Here is a 19,067-nt window from a genome sequence, read left to right on the forward strand (position 1 = left end):
TAATGTCAACGCCCAAGACAACATAAGTCTCTAAGGATTATCTGACTAGGAAGCACAGTTGTATAAATAAACTTACAATAACAGAAGGCCAAATGATCACTGCTGCAGTAGCCTTAGCTATATGGGTTACACACTGCTAAAAACATCACAGATGGCAAGTTTTTAAAACTTAAGGACACCTTCCAAGAGCCCAAACTGTTAAACAGAGCTGAAGAAAAAAGTTATTTAGGTGCCAAGCACTTCAAAGCTTGTACGCCTACAGAGAGAGGGAGGCTAGAAACCCGAAAAGGTCAATTCTAGGAAACTAGAAGGGTACAGCTACTGCATCAGTGATCATTCAAAAATCTATTTGTATGGTAAGGTGGCTTACATAAATTTACTGTGTTCATCAGCTGTTCACTGCTGCAGTAGTCTTTACTATGTGGGTATACTACAATAGCTTATACTTGCTGGGAGGAGAAAGGACGAGGAGGCTTCAGATGCCCCTAGAAAATGGTCCTAGCAAAGCCTGCCCTAGACCTGAGGAAATACTTCAGTTTGTAGTGCTTTGAAAAGGTATGTTCAGAGGACCAAGTTGCTATTTATTGAATAATTCTAGAATCAAATCCTTTCCAAAAAGTCACATTGAGCCTTGACCCTGACTGGAATTTTCCTTATTGCGACGCATTTAATAACAGAAGGTTATAGAGCATGAGACAACCATTTGGAGACAAGTTTGCTTTGCAGAACTTGTCCTTTTTTCTTACCTTCATAAGAAATGAATAACTGATCAGAGTTTCTGCAGGATTAGCACTGTCAATATAATATCAGAGTTGCTTGTGGACATCCATAATATAGACATCCTTTCTCCCTTATTTTTAGGCACTAGAAAGAAGACCGGGAGATGGATAATTTAGTTCAAAGTAAACTTGGATATCACTTTAGGCAGAAAGGAAGGATTAGTTCTTTAGAAAACCCTACATTTGTGGAAAATGAGAAAGTTAACCCACCATACGAACTTGCAATGCAAGACGCTCTTTTTGCAAAAGTCAGGGCAATCAGCAAAACTGTTTTTCATGTTAAGAACCTCACATCAGCCTGTTAAACTTGCTCAAATGGGGCAAGAGTTAATATTTCTATAACAATATTAAGATCCTAATCAATCATCACCTGTTTTCTAGGAGGCTTATTTTATAACAACTCTTTCAAAAGCATTCTAACATAGGAATGCACTGAAGGGGAGGGGGGGGGGGATCTATGGACAGATATGCTGAAATGGCCAACAAATGAACCTTGACAGAGGATTAAGAATGGTCAGTGAATAACACTGCGGAACCAGGGAAACACTAGCCTTAAAAGGATACTAATTCTTGTTTTAGCACCCACCAGAAAATTTTTTTCATTTGCTATTATGATTTCATACCAGCAGTTTTTCTTGCCTTCTTTAATTGCTGCACGTCTTCAGAAAATAGGAGTCTAAAAGGTATTAAAGACCATCACTCAGGCTGTAAGTTGAAGTTGTTTCAAGTTGGGAGGCATCAAAAACCCTCTCTGTCCTGTGTGAGTGGATTCAATCTGGCAGGAAGCTTGTGGTAAATGCCCTTAAACATGTTGAAACGAAGGGAGAGAACCACTGCTGTGCGCCAGAAAGGAGTCACAACAATGATTTTTGGAAAGTACTTCTGAATCTTCAGAATGAGTCTGGGTATTACTAGAAAGAGTGGAAAAACATTAAGGGACATTCCTGCCCAAGAAAAGAAAATGCATCTGTTTGCCAGCCTTTCTTGCATGGAGTTCAGGAGCATAATTTTGCAAATTTGATTGATGTGAATGGAAGTAAACAGACCTGTCGGAGGTGTTCTCCACAGCTTAATGAATTCCAGAAAGACCCCATGATTCATTTTCTATTTTTGAGGGTCTGTCCTGGTCCCGCTCAGGTCATCTGCCACAAAATTTTGCACTGATAAAATGCAAGATGCCTGTAGAGTGAGACTGTGCTGAAAATCTATATCGCAAGCTACCATAAGTGGTCCTGAGACCCACAGATCAAGAGAGTCGATAGCATTTATTACTGCCAGCATCTCTTATCTTTCTGTGTTCCTGTCATTTTTGTTCCAAAGACCCTACACTTTTACTCCCATAGACACTGCTCCTAAGCAAAGTCTGAGACATCTGTAGCTATAGACTGCACTGTGGCTAGAAAGACTCCTGCATTGTGATAAAATGTGTCTGTTCACCAACAAATCTTCTCTCTAACAACCCTAGAACTAAAATTGGAACTGTCAGGGCCACGGATGTTAATTGGGACCATACAGATTTTAATTATTAATGAATTCTTCTCATAGGGATTCCCGCCAGAGGGATCATAAAAATGAAAAATGCCATAAAACCTAGAATCCTGAGAAATTCCTTTGCTGTAACAGTGAAAAGCTGAGGCATAGATCCACATACAGACCTACGTATTTCTGTAGAAGAAAAGCTCTTTGAACCAAGTATCTAGCAAACATCCCAAAAAATAATCCTGCTTGGAGTTAAGACTTTTGTATATTCTCCTGGAACCCCAGTCTGTGTAGGAAATTGCTCACCCAAGTGAAAGAATCCTGACACTTTGAAAAACACACTGCAAAAATAAGCAAGACGTCAAAGGTAAAATGTGAATACCAAGGAGCTAGACATTCTGTAAATACCTCTGGAACAGTGGTCGTCCAAAGGGTACTGAAGAGACCTGAAAGTGCAGCTCATACACAGAAAACATTAACAAATGTCTGAAGTCTAGAGTTAAAGGAATGAAACAACCATCTATTAAAAACAAGATCAAAAGAAAACTCAACGTTTTCAATTTAGGTACCATCACAAACTCATTTAGAAAGGAAACATCCAGAATGGTCTTCAAGAATCTTCCTTCTTCAATAAAAACATTCTTAAATAAACCCTTTGAGATGAAGAGAAGGAACCACTCCTATCACCCCCGAGTCAGCAGATGCTAAATGACTTGTTGGAAAAGTGGAGTTTGATCTGGCAGACGAAGGGGAATACTTTGGAAAGGAGGGAGAGACTCCCACTGCCTTCTGTAACCGTGAAGAATCATTTTCAAAATCCATTTGTCTAAACTAGTTGCTGCCAGGTTGAGAAATGGAGGTTCAGATTTTCTGAAAGGATTAAAGGCTTGCCAGGGTTGAAAGGAGGAGGGGAGTCTTATAGACATTTAGACTTGTCAGACCATGCTTTATTCTGGGGGAAGTGGGGTTCTTCTTTTCTTCCTGGAATATCCTGGACATTGCTTTTTTAAAAGTCTGCTTACCAGCAGTCTGATGTCTTTGATTACTTTGCTATTTGTAAAAGGTTTTAGAGGTAGCATTAAGCCTCTTAAACAGATGAGGAAGGCTGAAAAATCTGTCCAAGTCCCTGAATCAGCTTCCCTCTCATATCACACTTTTTCAGGATCTCTGTAGCACATGGTACAAAAACTATATCCCCTCCTAAGGGAGAATTCAAAAAGTACAGTTTTGTACCTACCATAAATGTAGATGTTCGAGGATCCACATTGCTGCAGTCCTAACTATTGGGTAGTCCGCTGTCCAGTCGGCCCGAATACCAAAGTATATGGCTGACGTCGGTCAGGGCGCATTAGACTGACGTCAGTACGTCAGGGTACTAATGCGCATGACCGACGTCATATCCTCAGTCTTTTCTTGCCCCAGATGTCAGAAGACCCTAAAAAGACAAGGCCCAATATACCTGCACCAAAAATATGTACAATATATACAAAATTATCAGCATATAACCTCACCTACACAACCACCCCTAAACACAGAGGGAAGGAGGGAGGGTAAATTGGACTGCAGCAATGTGGATCCTCGAACATCTACATTTATGGTAGGTACAAAACTGTACTATGTTCTTCATTCCACATTGCTGCAGTCCTAACTATTGGGTAGAATCCCAAAGCAGAGGTAAGGGAGGCTGGCAAATCATAAAGAAGCAGGAGCTGACAACATGCCTTGCAAAATAGCTGTGGCAAAACCAGCCCTAGACTTAGAGTAGAGAGGAAGGTGATAATGCTTAGAGAAAGTATGCACTGAACTCCAAGTAGCTGCCTCCAAAATATCCTTAGTTGCCACCCCTTAGAAATGCTGTTGAAGTGGCAGTAGCCCTAGTGGAATGAGGCCTAATTCCAGCTGGAATCTCCTTGCCATGATGGGAATAACAAAATGCAATGCAAAACCCAATCCACCTAGAAATAGTTTGTTTTGACACAGGCTTGCCCTGAACTCAAAGCAAAAGAAACAAACAACTGCTGAGACTGTCTAAAATCCTTAGTCCTGCTTAAATAATAACGCAATTGCCTGTGTACATCTAAAGTGTGCAAAATCTTTTCCCCTTTATTTTGGGGGTCTGCATAAAAAGTAGGCAAATGAATAGTTTGGTTTAAAGCCACACTAGAAACCACCTTAGGCATAAAGGAAGGATTAGTACGCAATGATACCCTATCCTTATGGAAAATCAAAAAGGGCTCTACTGCCATAAGGGCCTGCAACTCAGACACCCTTCTTGCAGAAGTAATAGCCAACAGAAAAGCAGTCTTCCATGACAAATATTTCAATTCAGCAGTAGCCGCAGGCTCAAAAGGTTGTAGAGTAAGTTTTTCCAACACAAAATTGAGATCCCAAGCAGGAGTAGGAGCTCTACGTGGGGGTCTTATATTCTTTGCCCCTCTAAGAAACTGCTTGAACAAAGGATGCGAAAACAATGGTGGGTCACAATCATAGTGAGCTGAAATTGCTGCAGCATGAATCTTAATGGAAGAGAAGGACAAACCTTTGTCCAATAACTCAGTAAGATATTGAAGAGCCACACTCAAATTAGGCTCTGAAATCTCCAAATTCTTTGCTGTACTCCAAAATAAAAATCTCTTCCATTTTTCTGCGTACACTTTCCTTGTACTAGGTCTTCTAGCTTCCATAATCACATTTAAAACTTGTTGAGGAAGTTGAGACCTGCTGTGTTTCAACACAGAATATGCCAGGCTGTTAGATGAAGAGAGTGAAGCTTGACATTGAGCAGATGACCGTCCTTCTGAGATAACAGATGTGGAATCAAAGGTAAAGGCCAAGGAGGCTTCCTTACCAGACTCCTTAGTAGTGGGTACCAGTGTTGCCGAGGCCAATCTGGAGCTATTAAAATCATCCTTGGCTTGTCTTGTCTGACCTTTAAGAGCACCTTTGGAAGAAGAGGCAGAGGTGGAAAGGCATACACATGAAGATTTTTCCAACTGAAAGAAAGAGCATCCACTTTCCAAGCTGTGTGATGAAACCCTTTGTGCAAAACTTTGGCAGCTGGTGGTTTAGTGGAGAAGTGAACAGATCTATGTCTGGAGTTCCCCATGACACTGTCAATTTCCGAAATACATGAAGATCCAGTTTCCACTCGTGGGGATCCATGATTTGTCTGCTTAACACATCTGCTAAGGAGTTCTGTGCTCCGGCAGAAACCTTGCCTGAAGAGTTAGTTGCAAGCTGAGCGCAGTCTCCCATAAAATCATTGCTTGCCTGCATAGAGGATAAGAATGTGTTCCCCTTGTTTGTTGATGTACCACATGACAGTTGTGTTGTCTGTTAGAATCAACACCTGCCCTGGAAGAAGTAACTCCTTGAAAGCCATTAATGCAAACTGGACTGCTAACATCTCCTTCATGTTGATATGTAGATGCTGTAGTCTGGCAGGCCACTTGTCTTGTATCCACTTTCCATTTAGATGAGCTCCCCAAGCAATGTCCGAGGCATCTGTCGTTAAAATCTGACTGCGCCTCTGGCCGGGTCACAGAGAGTCCCTTGTTTAGGTGACATTCCTGAGCCCACCACAAAAATTCTTTTTGAAGGCAAGGTATTATTTGAATGACAGTGTCCAAATCCTGGCAGTGCTGTGTCCATACATTTTTGAGATACCATTGCAGCTTCCTCATATGCAGTTTGGCATTGGGAAGCACCAGAATACAAGATGCCATGAACCCTAATGCTTGAAGGACTGTCCTTGCAGTCAGCACGGACTGATGAGATAGTTGATGGAAGTAAAGGGATAGACTCTTTTGTTTGTCCGGGGTTAAAAAGGCCATCTGGGCTGCTGTATTCAGTCTCACACCCAGAAAGCACATGTCTTGAGAGGGTACTAGACTGGACTTTATTTCGTTCACAGAATACCCTAGGCATCTTAGCACTGCTATAACATATTCCAGATGCTGTAGAAGGTCTTCCTTTTCTTGAGCCAGAATGAGGCAGTCGTCCAAGTAAGGATAGATTTGAATTCCTTTTAGCCTGAAGTAAGCTATCACTGGAGCCAGAACCTTTGTGAATACTCTGGGCAGTAGATAAGCCAAAGGGCAATGCAGAGAACTGATAATGAGAATTTCCAGCTCGAAAACGCAGATACTTCCTGCAACTTAGTCTAATAGGCACATGAAGGTAAGCTTCCTTGAGATCTAAAGTTACCATCCAGTGATCTTTGCCCAGCAGAGGTAAAAGCTGTTGTAACGTCAACATCTTGAACTTGGGAATGTCCAGATAAGTGTTGAGGATAGATAAATCCAAAATTGGTCTCCACGTGTTCCCCTTCTTTGGTACTAGGAACAGGCGAGAATAAAATCCTAGGCCCCTTTCTGATACAGGGACTGGCTGAATGGCCCCTATTTGGAGTAACAGAGAAATTTGCTTGTGAGCCTCTTTCCTTTGTGGAGGAGGAGCGTCTGGCATGCCTTTGAAAGGGGCAATGTATGGAAATAAAACCTGTAACCGTGGTGAATGATATCCAACACCCATCTGTCTTGAGTAATTAAATCCCAATTTTCTTTGAAAAGAGACAGTCTTCCTCCCAAAGGAGCTGCCAGGCGAGAATCTACTGGCAGCTGAAAAGGCAGGTCATTGGGTCTGTTTACGAAAGGACTGACCCCTGCCCTCACCAGAAGTCTGAGCAGGTGAACTCCTGTTCTAGGCCTAAAAGAACCTTGAGCTCTGCCCCTACCACGTCTAGACCTACCCCTAGACTGGGAATCATAAGCAGGATATGTCCATCCCTTAGTAGGCCAATTTCTACTAAACTTGGTGGCTGCACCTGCAAAAATCTTTAACAGTTTGCATAGACTTAGCTTTGTCCTCCATTTTCTTTAAAACTGCTTCCACAGGCGAACCAAACAAAACATCAGACTGTAAAGGAGCATCCAAAATCCTTGTCTTAACATGCTCAGCTAAATTCTGATCCCTCAACCAGGCATGCCTGCGAAGAACAGAACTAGTGGCAGCCACCCTCGAGGAGGCCTGTACAGCATCAAAACCACATTGCAAAGAATGCTTACCCACTTGTTCAGACACATGAACTAAATCCAGCAACTCTTTACACTCAATACCTTCCGCCAAAGCATCCACCTTAGATTTCAATTGTGAAAGGAGATAATTTTGATATTTTAGCATGTGAAACTGACAATTCAATGCCCTCATGGCTAAAGTGGAAGAAGTATACACTTTCTTTCCCCATCTATCCAAAGCCCTTGCCTCTTTATCAGAGGGAACAGGATTTTTAACAACAGAGGCCTTAACACCTTTAGGTCCCTGAGAAACAGTTTCCGGGTCTGCCCTAGGACTCTTAAAAAGATACTTATGAGCTTCAGGCACCCTATAGTACCTATCAGGTTTAACAGGAGCAGGAGGCAAAGAATCAGGGTTCAGGGAAGCCTCTGCAAAAACATCTTCCACCACATTCAACACAGGAGGTATAGCTAAGGGCCTATGCTGGGGTAAAAACAAGAATTCCCTAAGCCTTTTCCTGGAATCAGAGTAATCTTGGCCTTCCCATTTAAAGTGCTCCCTCATGGAATGCAGAGTCTCTGAAAATGAGAAATCCTCAGGAGGAGAAGCTGTAGGAGTGGAATCATCCACATCAGAATCAGAATAAGGAGGATACTCCTGCAAGTCTTCCGCAGAAGACTCAGAAGCCTCTGAACACTGTTCAAAACTCTCAAACTCAGGTTCCACCCTAGGCCTCTTATCAGGAGGGGGCATAGAACCTCTAATCATAGTAATCAAATCTTCTGCCATTTTAAGCATATGTTTCTTAGGCACAGAACCTGAAGTGCTAGGAGAAGCCCCCACTGAAGCTAAACTTGGCCTGCCTCTCAAAGAAGTTTTGGAAACAGAAGGAGAGGCTCTAACTACCTTGGGAAGAGAGGGAAGAACAGTTACCTGAGAAGCCCCCTCAGCCTGGCCTACCTCCTGAGAAGGCACATCCTGTAACAGTAAAGTGTCTGCCTGAGACTCCAAAGAAACTCCTGGCAAAACCTCTGGCTCCACTGAGCCTTCTAAAGAACCGACGTCCGGGACTGCCGGTTCATCAACCCTAGGCTTCGCTGTTTTGTCCTTGCGCTTTTTGGCCGAAGCGGGCGTCGGAGCATCCGACGGCATTTTATAATTACAACGCTTCCCAAACACTAACCTGGCACAGTCTAACCTTCTCTTAATAGTGCGTTTGTTAAATCTAGCACAAGAGCGGCATCCAACAACGTCGTGCTCAGGCCCTAAACAAGGTATACACAAGGTATGGTAATCCCTATGAGGTATCTGTTTCCCACAAGAAATACAGTTATTCACTTTTTCTGACATCCGGTTAAATACTGAGGCAAGAAAAGACCAAAATGTTCCCCAACGGGGTACGTAGCCAACTTTGATTCGGTCTGAAACTCCGACTTCAGAAAATTTCAGAACGCCAACCTGCACTCGCAAAACTGCTTCTGCATCGGACCATGCGGCAAAAAAGACTGAGGATATGACGTCGGTCATGCGCATTAGTACCCTGACGTACTGACGTCAGTCTAATGCGCCCTGACCGACGTCAGCCATATACTTTGGTATTCGGGCCGACTGGACAGCGGACTACCCAATAGTTAGGACTGCAGCAATGTGGAATGAAGAACATCTTCAGCTCAGGAAGGTTTTGAGTGTGCAACCAGACAGCCCTGTTCACACCAGTTTATAAACAGATTAATTGGCAACGACCCTGGATTTGGCATCAGCTGATTAATAATGATAATGAACTGCCCTTTGATCATATATCTGCTACTGTAAGGAAGTTCATCACAGGGCTTACATCTAAAAATATGGCATCCAGGCCCACCAATGTAATCAGCTCTCGTGAAGCCAATCAGTGCATATAATAATCCATTCAGTAAGTACCTGTCCACACACAGCTCACTTTGGGAGCAACCACAATGATTTTTCACTTAAAAAAAAAAATCAATGGCCTGAATCATAAACACTATGCAGACCATCTGAAAGCCTTAACCCTCTTCACCATATCAAAGAGTATCAAGAGGTAACCTCAGAAGACCTTATCCTGTCAGACCTACAAGTCCAATGGTAATGTTAACACCTGCTCAAAAGATCTCAATCTCTTTTGCAATGCAAATAGAACATATTAAAGGAAACAATATGTATCACAGAGAACACCTCTTCTATGAAACACTCTATTTCAAATAAAGAGAAGTACTTTTCATACTCTACTCAAACGTAATTTGGATGAATTGATGGAAAAATGGCAAATTTGTTCCCAGTTTAGCATTCAAATCCCCCATGGATGCAGGCAACAAGCAAATTCCCCAACATATCCTTCCTCTGCCTACCTCTGGGTTATTCAAATACAAAATATACGGGTTAAAACTAACATGGGAACACAAAGCCTAGGCTTCTTAAGATCCTCACAGATCGAGCAAAGAAAGTACCAATGTACCTATAAGCACATTTTCAAGTGTGGGTAGCGACTTGACACAGAAGACATAAGGTTATACAAAAATGTTTTTTTCCCCAAAAGAGGGAATAGATGGCATAAATGTTCTCAAAAGTGGCAAGCATAACCTTTAACATATGAGCTTGACAACTGAAAATTCTCAAAATAAGTCTGGCAGAGGAATACTTGTTTGCTTCAAATCTATTAAAAATGTTCCCATCTTTGTCAGAAGGGGATAAACCGGCATTAACCAGCAGTGCTGGGTTTACCAGACAAATCACTGATGTGTCTGATCTGGAGTCAGAATATAAAAACTTATATGACTTGAGGAACTTTATACAATCTGTCTGCTTTCTTGGGGGCAGTATACTGGCTGTCAGGCAAGTCAAAGGCTGTAACACATACATCCCTCCAATGCTTAAAAAACAAAAACAGGAGAAAAAACTATGGTCACACCTTATTCTGTGATTCATGTACATGCTGAACCACAGTACTGTTTGCATTGCCTCAATGCCTGGTGCAAAATGTTAATTTACAATGGAAATAAACTGCTAAATCTGATGTTTAGAACTTCTAACTTCTGAACTACAGTGTTCTTAATTTTTTGCCAAACACTCTGGCTCAAATTTTGACTCAGTTCATTATTCTGGTTAATGTTAAAGGATCACTACGGGTAAATGATGAAAAACACATATTTTTTTATCTAGTCATGATTTTCTGCACCTCCCAAAGCTACTTTAATCCAAAAAAGGATTCATTCTTATTTTTTTTGTTCTTCTGTCTGCCCTCATGGGGGCACACATCCCGATGAGACTATTTTCCCTTAATAGGCTAAATCTGTCCCAAAATGCAGTCTGACAGTTCTGATTGTGAGAACAATTAGCCCTACCTTTTGTTGTCAGATCAGGCTTCCATTCACTTTGAATGGAAAACCTGAACAATATTCCCACGTTTAACGGTCAGTAGATCAAGTGTCATTGACTGTCCTGCACTGAGTTTTACAAATGTTCATACTGATGCACTACACATTTTCTGAAAGAAGCATGGAAAAGTGTCACCTAATTACAGAGATAAAAAAGACTTTTTACAGAGAGCAATTTTGTTACTGTCAGTTCCTGACCAAGTTACTTCTCCCATCTCCACTCCTATGAGCCTGAGTCTCAGATTTCCAGCTAGGCTAGGTTTAGCAAATGTCAGCCTGGTGTGCTACTAAAACTGTTCCCTAATGACCATTTCCTCCTTACTGTTGACTTACACATTTCCAGGCTTAGTGGGAAAAAAAATATTAATCTGAATTCAACTTTTTGTCTACTATATCAATTTTCTCAAATAGACATAGTGAAATATCTGCTTTGGAGTGTGTGTAGTGCTTACTGGCTGGCCACATACTTATTTTTGCGTAGTTACTGTAATATAGCATAAAATTAACCATACTGCCAAACTTTACTTAACCAACTGAATATTTTTTTTTTTCTTAACAGTAGCCTTCCTAGGCTCTTAAATCAGCCACTAGTTTTTGTTACAATAGCTTCACACAGCCTTTTTTTTAATTAGTTCCGACATATCTCTTATTCTTTCAGCAACAAAGTCAACTCGTTGAGAAAGCTTCAAAGTTAAAGTTTTTCTAAGTAGCAGTACTACTCCTTTGGTTCAAATCACACGGAGTGCATGAAGTGACATCCACTGCATAATAATTATTCCTACTTGCAAGAATTTTCATTGTTTGTTCAGGACAATCCAAAACCGGATTCAAGAATCAATTTTGATTCCACCATGTCAGAGCAAATGTATAATGCCAAATTAGGTACACTTGTGAGGTATGCTGATTTGACACAATACACTGTTCATAGGGCCATACTAGGCTATTGGCCCTAGGGCCTATATAAGCCTAGCCAAGAAGCTACCCTGGTTTTCGCCACCCACGAAAATTATTTTCCTGTGCCACTGACGAGCAGAGCCACAGAAGTTATCCCCATGGTGAATTTCCGATTTCCCATGCAATCATGATTTTTCTTGAAGAGTGCTAATGAGGACCTTTGTTTGATAGAGATAGGTAGTTTGTTACAGAGTATGGGAAGTCTCTAGGACAGGTATCTATCCCTCCAGCATGTTCTGTTTATTGTGGTGACAAGGTTTAGGGCCCTAGAGCATGTAGCTCGAAGGGATTGGGATTTCTTTAAGTGGAGCATGTCCAACAGCTCTGGGTTTGGCATAGCTTTGTATGTTAGGCAGAGATCGCCTCTGAGTAGGTGATATGTGGCGGAGTAAAGCTGAAGATTTCTGAGATGGTCTGCATAGGCCAGTAATCCTCTTTGTGAGGTATTTCTGCTCTCTTTCCAGTTGTTGTAGATGTCTTGTGAGGTACATATCAAAAGGGGCATTGTAATGTATAATGGGACTAATAAGTGACGAGTAGAGGGGAACAATGACGTCTTTTTATTGGATGAGAAACTTTTTTGTGATGAGGTGTGCCACGTAGAAGGATTTCCTGACTACCGTGGCAATGTGATTATCAAAGGAGAGACTACTGTCCACCTGTGTCCCGAGGTCTCTTATCACACTTTCGGTGTTAAGTTTACTACTGCCTATGTGGTGGTTCATGGGTACAGAGTTTTTACCAAAGGAGATGACAATGCACTTTTTGTCATTGAGCTTGAGGCCATGGCTTTGACACCAGGCATCTGTCTCAGTGAGGCCCTTTTGTAGGATGTCCACATTGTTAGGAGTTTCGCTTATTGCTTCTAGTTTGCAGTCATCTGCAAACATCGTTAGCCAAAGACCTTCTATGTGTTAGCCTGTACTTCAGAGAAGTAGATACCAATCAGGACAGGACCCAGGACTGAACCCCGTGGTACTCCACTTGTCACTGGTCTGAAGTCAGATTTGAAGCCTGCTACTTTCACAGTGTGGGTTCTGTCAAGTGAGCCAGTTGGCAACCCATCTTGTGACATAGGTATTTATACCTAGTTTAGTGAATTTATCTATAATTCCAGAGTGGGGAATGGTGTTGAAAGCCTTGGCAAGATCTACATAGGCTGTGTGAACCACCTTACCCTCATCTACAGTTTTGGTGACTGCTTCAAAGAAGTCTATCAGGTTTAGGAGACATGATCTGCCTTTTACAAACCCGAAATGGGTGGGGTCGTGAGTTTGGAGATTACCAATGTCTGTGTGTACAAGTTGCGTGATGATTTGTTTCATGGCCTTGCAGACCAGGCTCGTCAGGCTAATGAGGGCAGTAGATCCCAGGGACCGTTGTGGTTCCACCCTTACTGGAGTGGGATAATTGTTGCTGTGCGCCATTCAGTGGGCACAAAGCCTGAGGTGAGGCTATGATTGAACATGTGACTTAGGTGTGGTGCCAGTTCGCTCTGTATTTTGTGTAGAATGCATCTTAGGATGTTGTCAGGTCCCATGGATGATGTGTTGTTGTCTTTGGAGAGTGTGCTTTTTACCTGTGCAGCCATGATGACAGGAACATTGCATTCTTCCGGTATAGAGATGGGCCCTTTAGGGGGTGAGAAGGGGGTTAAAGTTAGCACTGAACCTATCTGCCACGATGTTGGCAATATCAGTTGGATCTGTATATTTAGTGTTGTTGTGCTGTAACTTACAGCAGATCCGAGTGTTGCAATTGAGATTCTTGACATAGCTATAAAATGCTTTGTGGTTGTCTTTAGAATCAGTGGCAATTTTGTTTTTATAACTAGCTTTTGAGGATTTTTTGAGGGATCTCAGCTTCTTACAGAGTCTGACCAGGGATTTTCTCCAATCATGGGATTTTACTCTTTTTTTGCAACAGTTTCTTTTTTCTGTTGTAGTTTGTTTATGGCAGAGGACCACCAAATTGGCTTCATTTTTTTGGAGGATAGCATCTTAGTTCTGTTAGGGATAGCACAAGCCATGCACTCGTGTAAGTGCTTATAAAGTGCAATTGTGTAGTATTCAACAGTCGTACCTTACCTCTATTGTCCATCTGCATGGGTGTCAAGAAACTTGCCACTTCTGTCTTAAGAAGTGTGAAGTTAGCTTTGGCGAGAGTTTTTACGGTATTTTCCCTAATGGGGGGTGGGAACAGGATGTGGATGTCTAGGCTGATTAGCTTGTAGTAGGGTCTGACCAATGAGGAATTGACCTTTGGTGTGGAACACCGGTCACCCATGTTGTTAACGACCAGGTCTAGGTTATTGCTGCCCCTGGTGGGGGTGTGGATAAGTTGATCCAAGGCTGTTACCCTCCTGTCTTCCATCACACCACCGTCAATCCATTCATACATTGACTGAGTTAATGAAATGAGTTAATGAAACAACAAAATATGTACAACGACTGCCCTGACCCACCACTGAATTGTTTCCTATATCTACCCTATCCTGGATATCATATGTCAGTATGCAGATGCATTTGCGCGGTTGTCCCCTTCATTAATACGACTATGTATAACCAAGTACCAAAATTAAATAATTATCGCAAGAAAAAAGCACCTCATCACCAAAAGAACACCATCCCCATGGTGAAGCATGGTGGTGGCAGTATCATGCTTTGGAGTTGCTTTTTTTATCTGTAACTGAGGCTTTATTGAAGGTGGAGTGAATTAGGGACAGTTCATAGGTAGTTACTAGGCTATCCGCCCAAGGGCATTTATAAGTCTATCCTGAGTGTGTTGCCTTTCGCCGCCCCATTGATTAATTAACTGAGCCTCTGTCAAGCAGAGCCAATGAAGTGATCTCAGGGGTGTATTTTCTGTTACCCATCCACTCGTGTTAGTGAGGGGCTCTGCCTAATGTAGTTAGGAATTTTGTTCCAAAGCATGGGGAGTAGTCTCTGTGACTGGAATCTATCCCTCCAGCATGTTCTATTTATTGTTGTGGCGTGGTTTAGCTCACTAGAGCGCATGGTTCACAGTGACTTGGATTTCTTTAGGTGGAGCATGTACATCAATTCTGAGTTGGACATGGCTTTTTAAGTCAGGCAGAGATCACCTCTGAGTGAGCAATATGCCGCTGAGTACAGCCTGAGTTTTTCCAGTCGGGCTGCATAGGACATCTGCTTGAGGCCAGTAATCCTCTTGGTGAGGTGCTTTTGTGGTCTTTCCAGCTGTTGGAAGTGTCTTGTGAGGTACATCCCAAATGGGGCATTGTACTCTATGATGGTTCTGATGAGTAATTAGTAGAGGGGCACTATAACCTCTTTTTTTCTAGATGCAAACCCCTTAGTAATTCGATGGGCCACATAGAAGGATTTCCTAACTACTTTGGAAATATGATTGTCAAAGGAGAAATTACTATCTACCACCACAGATCTCTTATTACCTGTTCTGTATTAAGGGGGCTGCCACCTATGTGGCAATTCGTGGGTGTTTTGTTTTTCGCAAACGTGATGACTGTGCATTTTTTGGCATTTAGCTTGAGGCCATGACTTTGACACCAGGTGACTGTCTCAGTAAGACCTTTTTAAAGGATGTCCGTGTCAGCCAGATAGTTGATTATGGCTCCCAGTTAGCAGTCATCGGCGAACTTGGTCAGACATAATCCTCCTGTGTTTGCCTGTACTTCTGAGAAATATATGCCGAACTGTAGGGGTCCCAGAACAGAGCAATGTGGGACACCACTTGTGACTGGTTTAGAGTCGGACCTGGAGCCCACAATTCTTACTGTGTGAGTTCTGTCTGTAAGCCAGTTGGCAACCCATCTTGTGACGTAGGGGTTTATACTTTCAAGACCAGAAAAACAAACTAGCGAAAACCACCGCTAATTCAAAAGCCAAGAACTCGACTCAGGCCAGTCGAAAACGGACAATGCTTTGGCTATGCACATCCAAAACAACCCAAACCATGACTTTACATTTATGGTTATAGATCAACTGTATAATACCAATTCTTATGGACCTGAGACATATAGATTACAATGTAAAGAGCTTCTTTGGCAATTAAGATTGGAAGCATATCGCCCCCCCCTGGTCTTAACAGCTCGTTATCCATTAGTTGTTTTTTTAAAACTTAAAAGATTGAAGAGGTGACAAGCTGTTTATGGTCAAAAAATGAAAAATGAGAGTCGACAATTCATAACTCTTCATTAGTCGACAGTGGTGGAGGGTTAATATAGCAATAACCCACGCCTGGGTGTGGGTAATGCTAAATTTACCCACGGTTGGCGTGGTTTGGTCCCAGGTAAGCCTGAGGGACCAAACAGCCAACCGGTAATTAGCATTACCCACACCCAGAAGTGGTTATTGCTTTACATGACATTATTTAAGAAAAGAAACTGTTACTTTTCTTAAATAATGGCATAGTATAATGCCTGTTTACTGCCCTTCCGCAGATGTCTGGCATCCGTGGCAGTTCTGATGTACTGCGCGCAGTACATCAGAGTTGAGCAAAACGGAGAAAGCAAGATCTCCGTTGCTTTTATGTCGCTATGTTAAATGAGTTTAACATAGCGAGACAGTTAAAATAAACGGACATCTCCGTTGCTTATTTTAAACTGTCTCGCTATGTTAAACTCATTTAACATAGCGAATTAAAAAGCAAGAGATCTTGCTTTCTCGCTTTAAAACACTGTCTCGCTATGTTAAATGGGTTTAACATGGCGAGACAGCTTTAAAATAAGCAACGGAGATCTCCGTTGCTTATTTTAAAGCTGTCTCGCCATGTTAAACCCTTTAACATAGCGAGACAGTGTTAAAACGAGTTATACTAATGGAAAAAAGTCCGGGCAACCGGACCTTTTTCCATTAGTATATCTCGATTTACAACGGGCACGCTGGCCAATCAGCGTGCACGTTTTTGGGGGGTCATGGTATAATAGTTATTAGTTTTTGCTATGATTATACATCATGATTATTATTTTACAAAATATATTATTGATCCATATTTTATTATTTATTAATTTTAGGTGTAGATATGCTAACTTTTAGACCTGTTTTATTCAATGACAGTATTAAACCTATACCGAGTAACCTAAATTTATGTTATATTATATGTTGCATGTCATATTTTATATTTCTACATTTTTATTATTTTTATTATTCAGCGAGATATGATTCATATTATTTTTCTTGGGTAGCTGTTCTAGTTATTTAGATGTTTAGGACAGTACATTTATTATATTCATTATATTAGTTATTTTAGTTGGAAGCAGGCAAGATACAATGTATCCATAGGTAATCTTTGATTAGGAAGCGTTGCGCTTCCATTATTAGTATTTATGCTGTAGGTTGAACACCGTTATTTTTATGTTATATATTTTACACATTTATCTACTTTATACAGTTTAATAATCAAAATATTGTTTTTTTTTCTTTGTTTCAAAGCCTGCTATCATTACAGTCTCGGTGTATGAATTTTTTATTATGTTAATAGAGAATTGCAAATGCACCTTAGTTAGCTGCGATCTGTACCTTTAAGGAGTTAAAGGGAGAGCAAGGGGCGTGGTTAAGTGCTTCAATGCTGGTATTTAAACTCACTTGTAATAGTGTGAATGTTTTGCTTGTCTGAAGAAGTTAGTGCAAGGTACTAACGAAAAGCTTTTATAGTGGCTTAATAAAATTTGTTGTTTTTCATGTTTTTTACATTTTGGACTGGCCTGAGTCGAGTTCTTGGCTTTTGAATTAACGTAGGGGTTTATGTTCAGGCTGGTGAATTTTTCTATAATACCCAATTGAGGAATGGTGTAGAATGCCTTGGCGAGATCAAGGTAGGCTGTGTGAACCACCTTTCCCTCGTCTATGGCCTTGGTGACTGTCTCGAATAAGTCAACCAGGTTTAGTAGGCAAGATCTGCCCTTAACAAAGCCTGACTGGGTCGGGTCAAGTGTTTTGAAGTTCCCAATGTCTTTGTTAATGAATTCCATGATGATGCGCTCCATAGCCTTGCAGACCTGGCTCGTCAGGCTTATAGGGCAATAGTTACCAGGGTCAGTTGTGGCCCCTCCTTTGTGGAGCGGAATAACCATTGCTGTGTGCCATTCCATGGGCATGCAGCCTGTGCAAGAGGCTGAGGTTGAACAGCGTGTTTAGGTGGGGGTTAGTTAGTTCTGTAGTTCGTGCAAGACGCAGCCTGGGACACCATCTGGCCCCACTGATGCTGTGTTTTTGGCTTTTGAAAGGGCTGTTTTCACCTGTGCTTCTGTGATTTCCGGGACACAACACTTTTCCGGTATTGTTGTGGGCCCTTTTGAAGGTGAGAGGGAGGTGAAGTTTGCACTGAATCTATCTGCCAGGGTGTTGGCAATATTAGTAGGTTCAGTATATTTTGTGCTATTTTGCAGTAGCTCAGAGATTATCTGCGAGTTGCCACTTAGATTCTTGACATAGCTAAAGAAGGCTTTGGGTTTATCTTTCGAATCCTTGGCTATTTTTCTTTTGAAGTTAGCCTTGGATGATTTTATGAGGGACCTTAGTTTATTACCGATACTGATCAGGGATGTCTTCCCTTCTTGGGATTTGCTTTTTTTATGAACTAGTTTCCTCCTTCTGCTGTCTAACCTGTTTATGGCAGGGGTCCACCAGACTGTTTTCCTTCTCTTAGGGGAGTGAGTCTTGGTTTTCCTATGGCTGGCACGATCCATGCATCCTTGTAGGTGCTCAAAGAGTGCAATTGTAAAGGATTCTGCATCTTGGGCGGTGTTAACCTTTAGTGTGGCTGGCGGCTGTGAAACTTACCACCTCTGCATTAAGTAAGGTGCTTTAGAAAAGTTTTCACTGTGGTTTCCTTGGTTGGGGGTGGTGGTGGGGTGTGGACATCCAGGGTGATTAGTTTATGGTCTGATCTAACCAGTGACTGGTTGACCTCTGGTACGGAACACCTGTCGCCCATGTTGGTGATGACCAGGTCCAATATGCTGTGGCCTCAGGTAGGGGAGTTTACCAAATGATCCAGGGCATTTGAGTTGATAAATTCCAGGAAACGCTGAGCCTGGGAGCTTGTACTCAAGTAGTTTTTCCAGATAATGGTAGGGTAATTTAAATTGCTCAATATCAGGGTGTTCTGTAGGACCTCCATGTTTTCCAGTGTCTCCAGAAAGGCTGAGTGTTGGTCATGGGTCATGGAGGGTGATCTGTAGCAGGCCACAATTTGCACTGCAGATTTCCCGATGTTAGTCGCACATGGATGTTCTCTGAGGTATGCTGCGCCACTAACCTGGAGGTGTGGGTATCCTTGATGAATATGGATACACCCACTGCTTTTGTGTTTTGGTCCGTGTTCTGTGGCCAAAATGTGTAGTATGAGTTGTAGCCCAGTAGTGCTGGAGTGCTCTCTGGAGCCTTGAACCAGGTTTCAGTTAATGCACAGATGTTGACGTTCTCCATACTTGGTGCTTGAGCAT

At 41.9% G+C, this 19,067-nt stretch overlaps 1 protein-coding gene across 1 annotated transcript in view; it reads left to right on the forward strand.

The window, feature by feature from the left end:
* PHLPP1 (PH domain and leucine rich repeat protein phosphatase 1) overlaps positions 1 to 19,067 on the forward strand; it is a 1,852,281-nt gene that overhangs the window by 399,016 nt on the left and 1,434,198 nt on the right. Inside the window, 2 exon segments of the mRNA XM_044065187.1 lie at positions 7,484 to 7,512; positions 12,021 to 12,049. Of these exon segments, the coding sequence (XP_043921122.1) occupies positions 7,484 to 7,512; positions 12,021 to 12,049 (58 nt within the window).

The sequence above is a fragment of the Protopterus annectens genome, chromosome 3.part0 (assembly GCF_019279795.1).
Source record: "Protopterus annectens isolate FY-2018-M chromosome 3.part0, PAN1.0, whole genome shotgun sequence".
Taxonomy (NCBI): Eukaryota; Metazoa; Chordata; order Ceratodontiformes; family Protopteridae; genus Protopterus; species Protopterus annectens.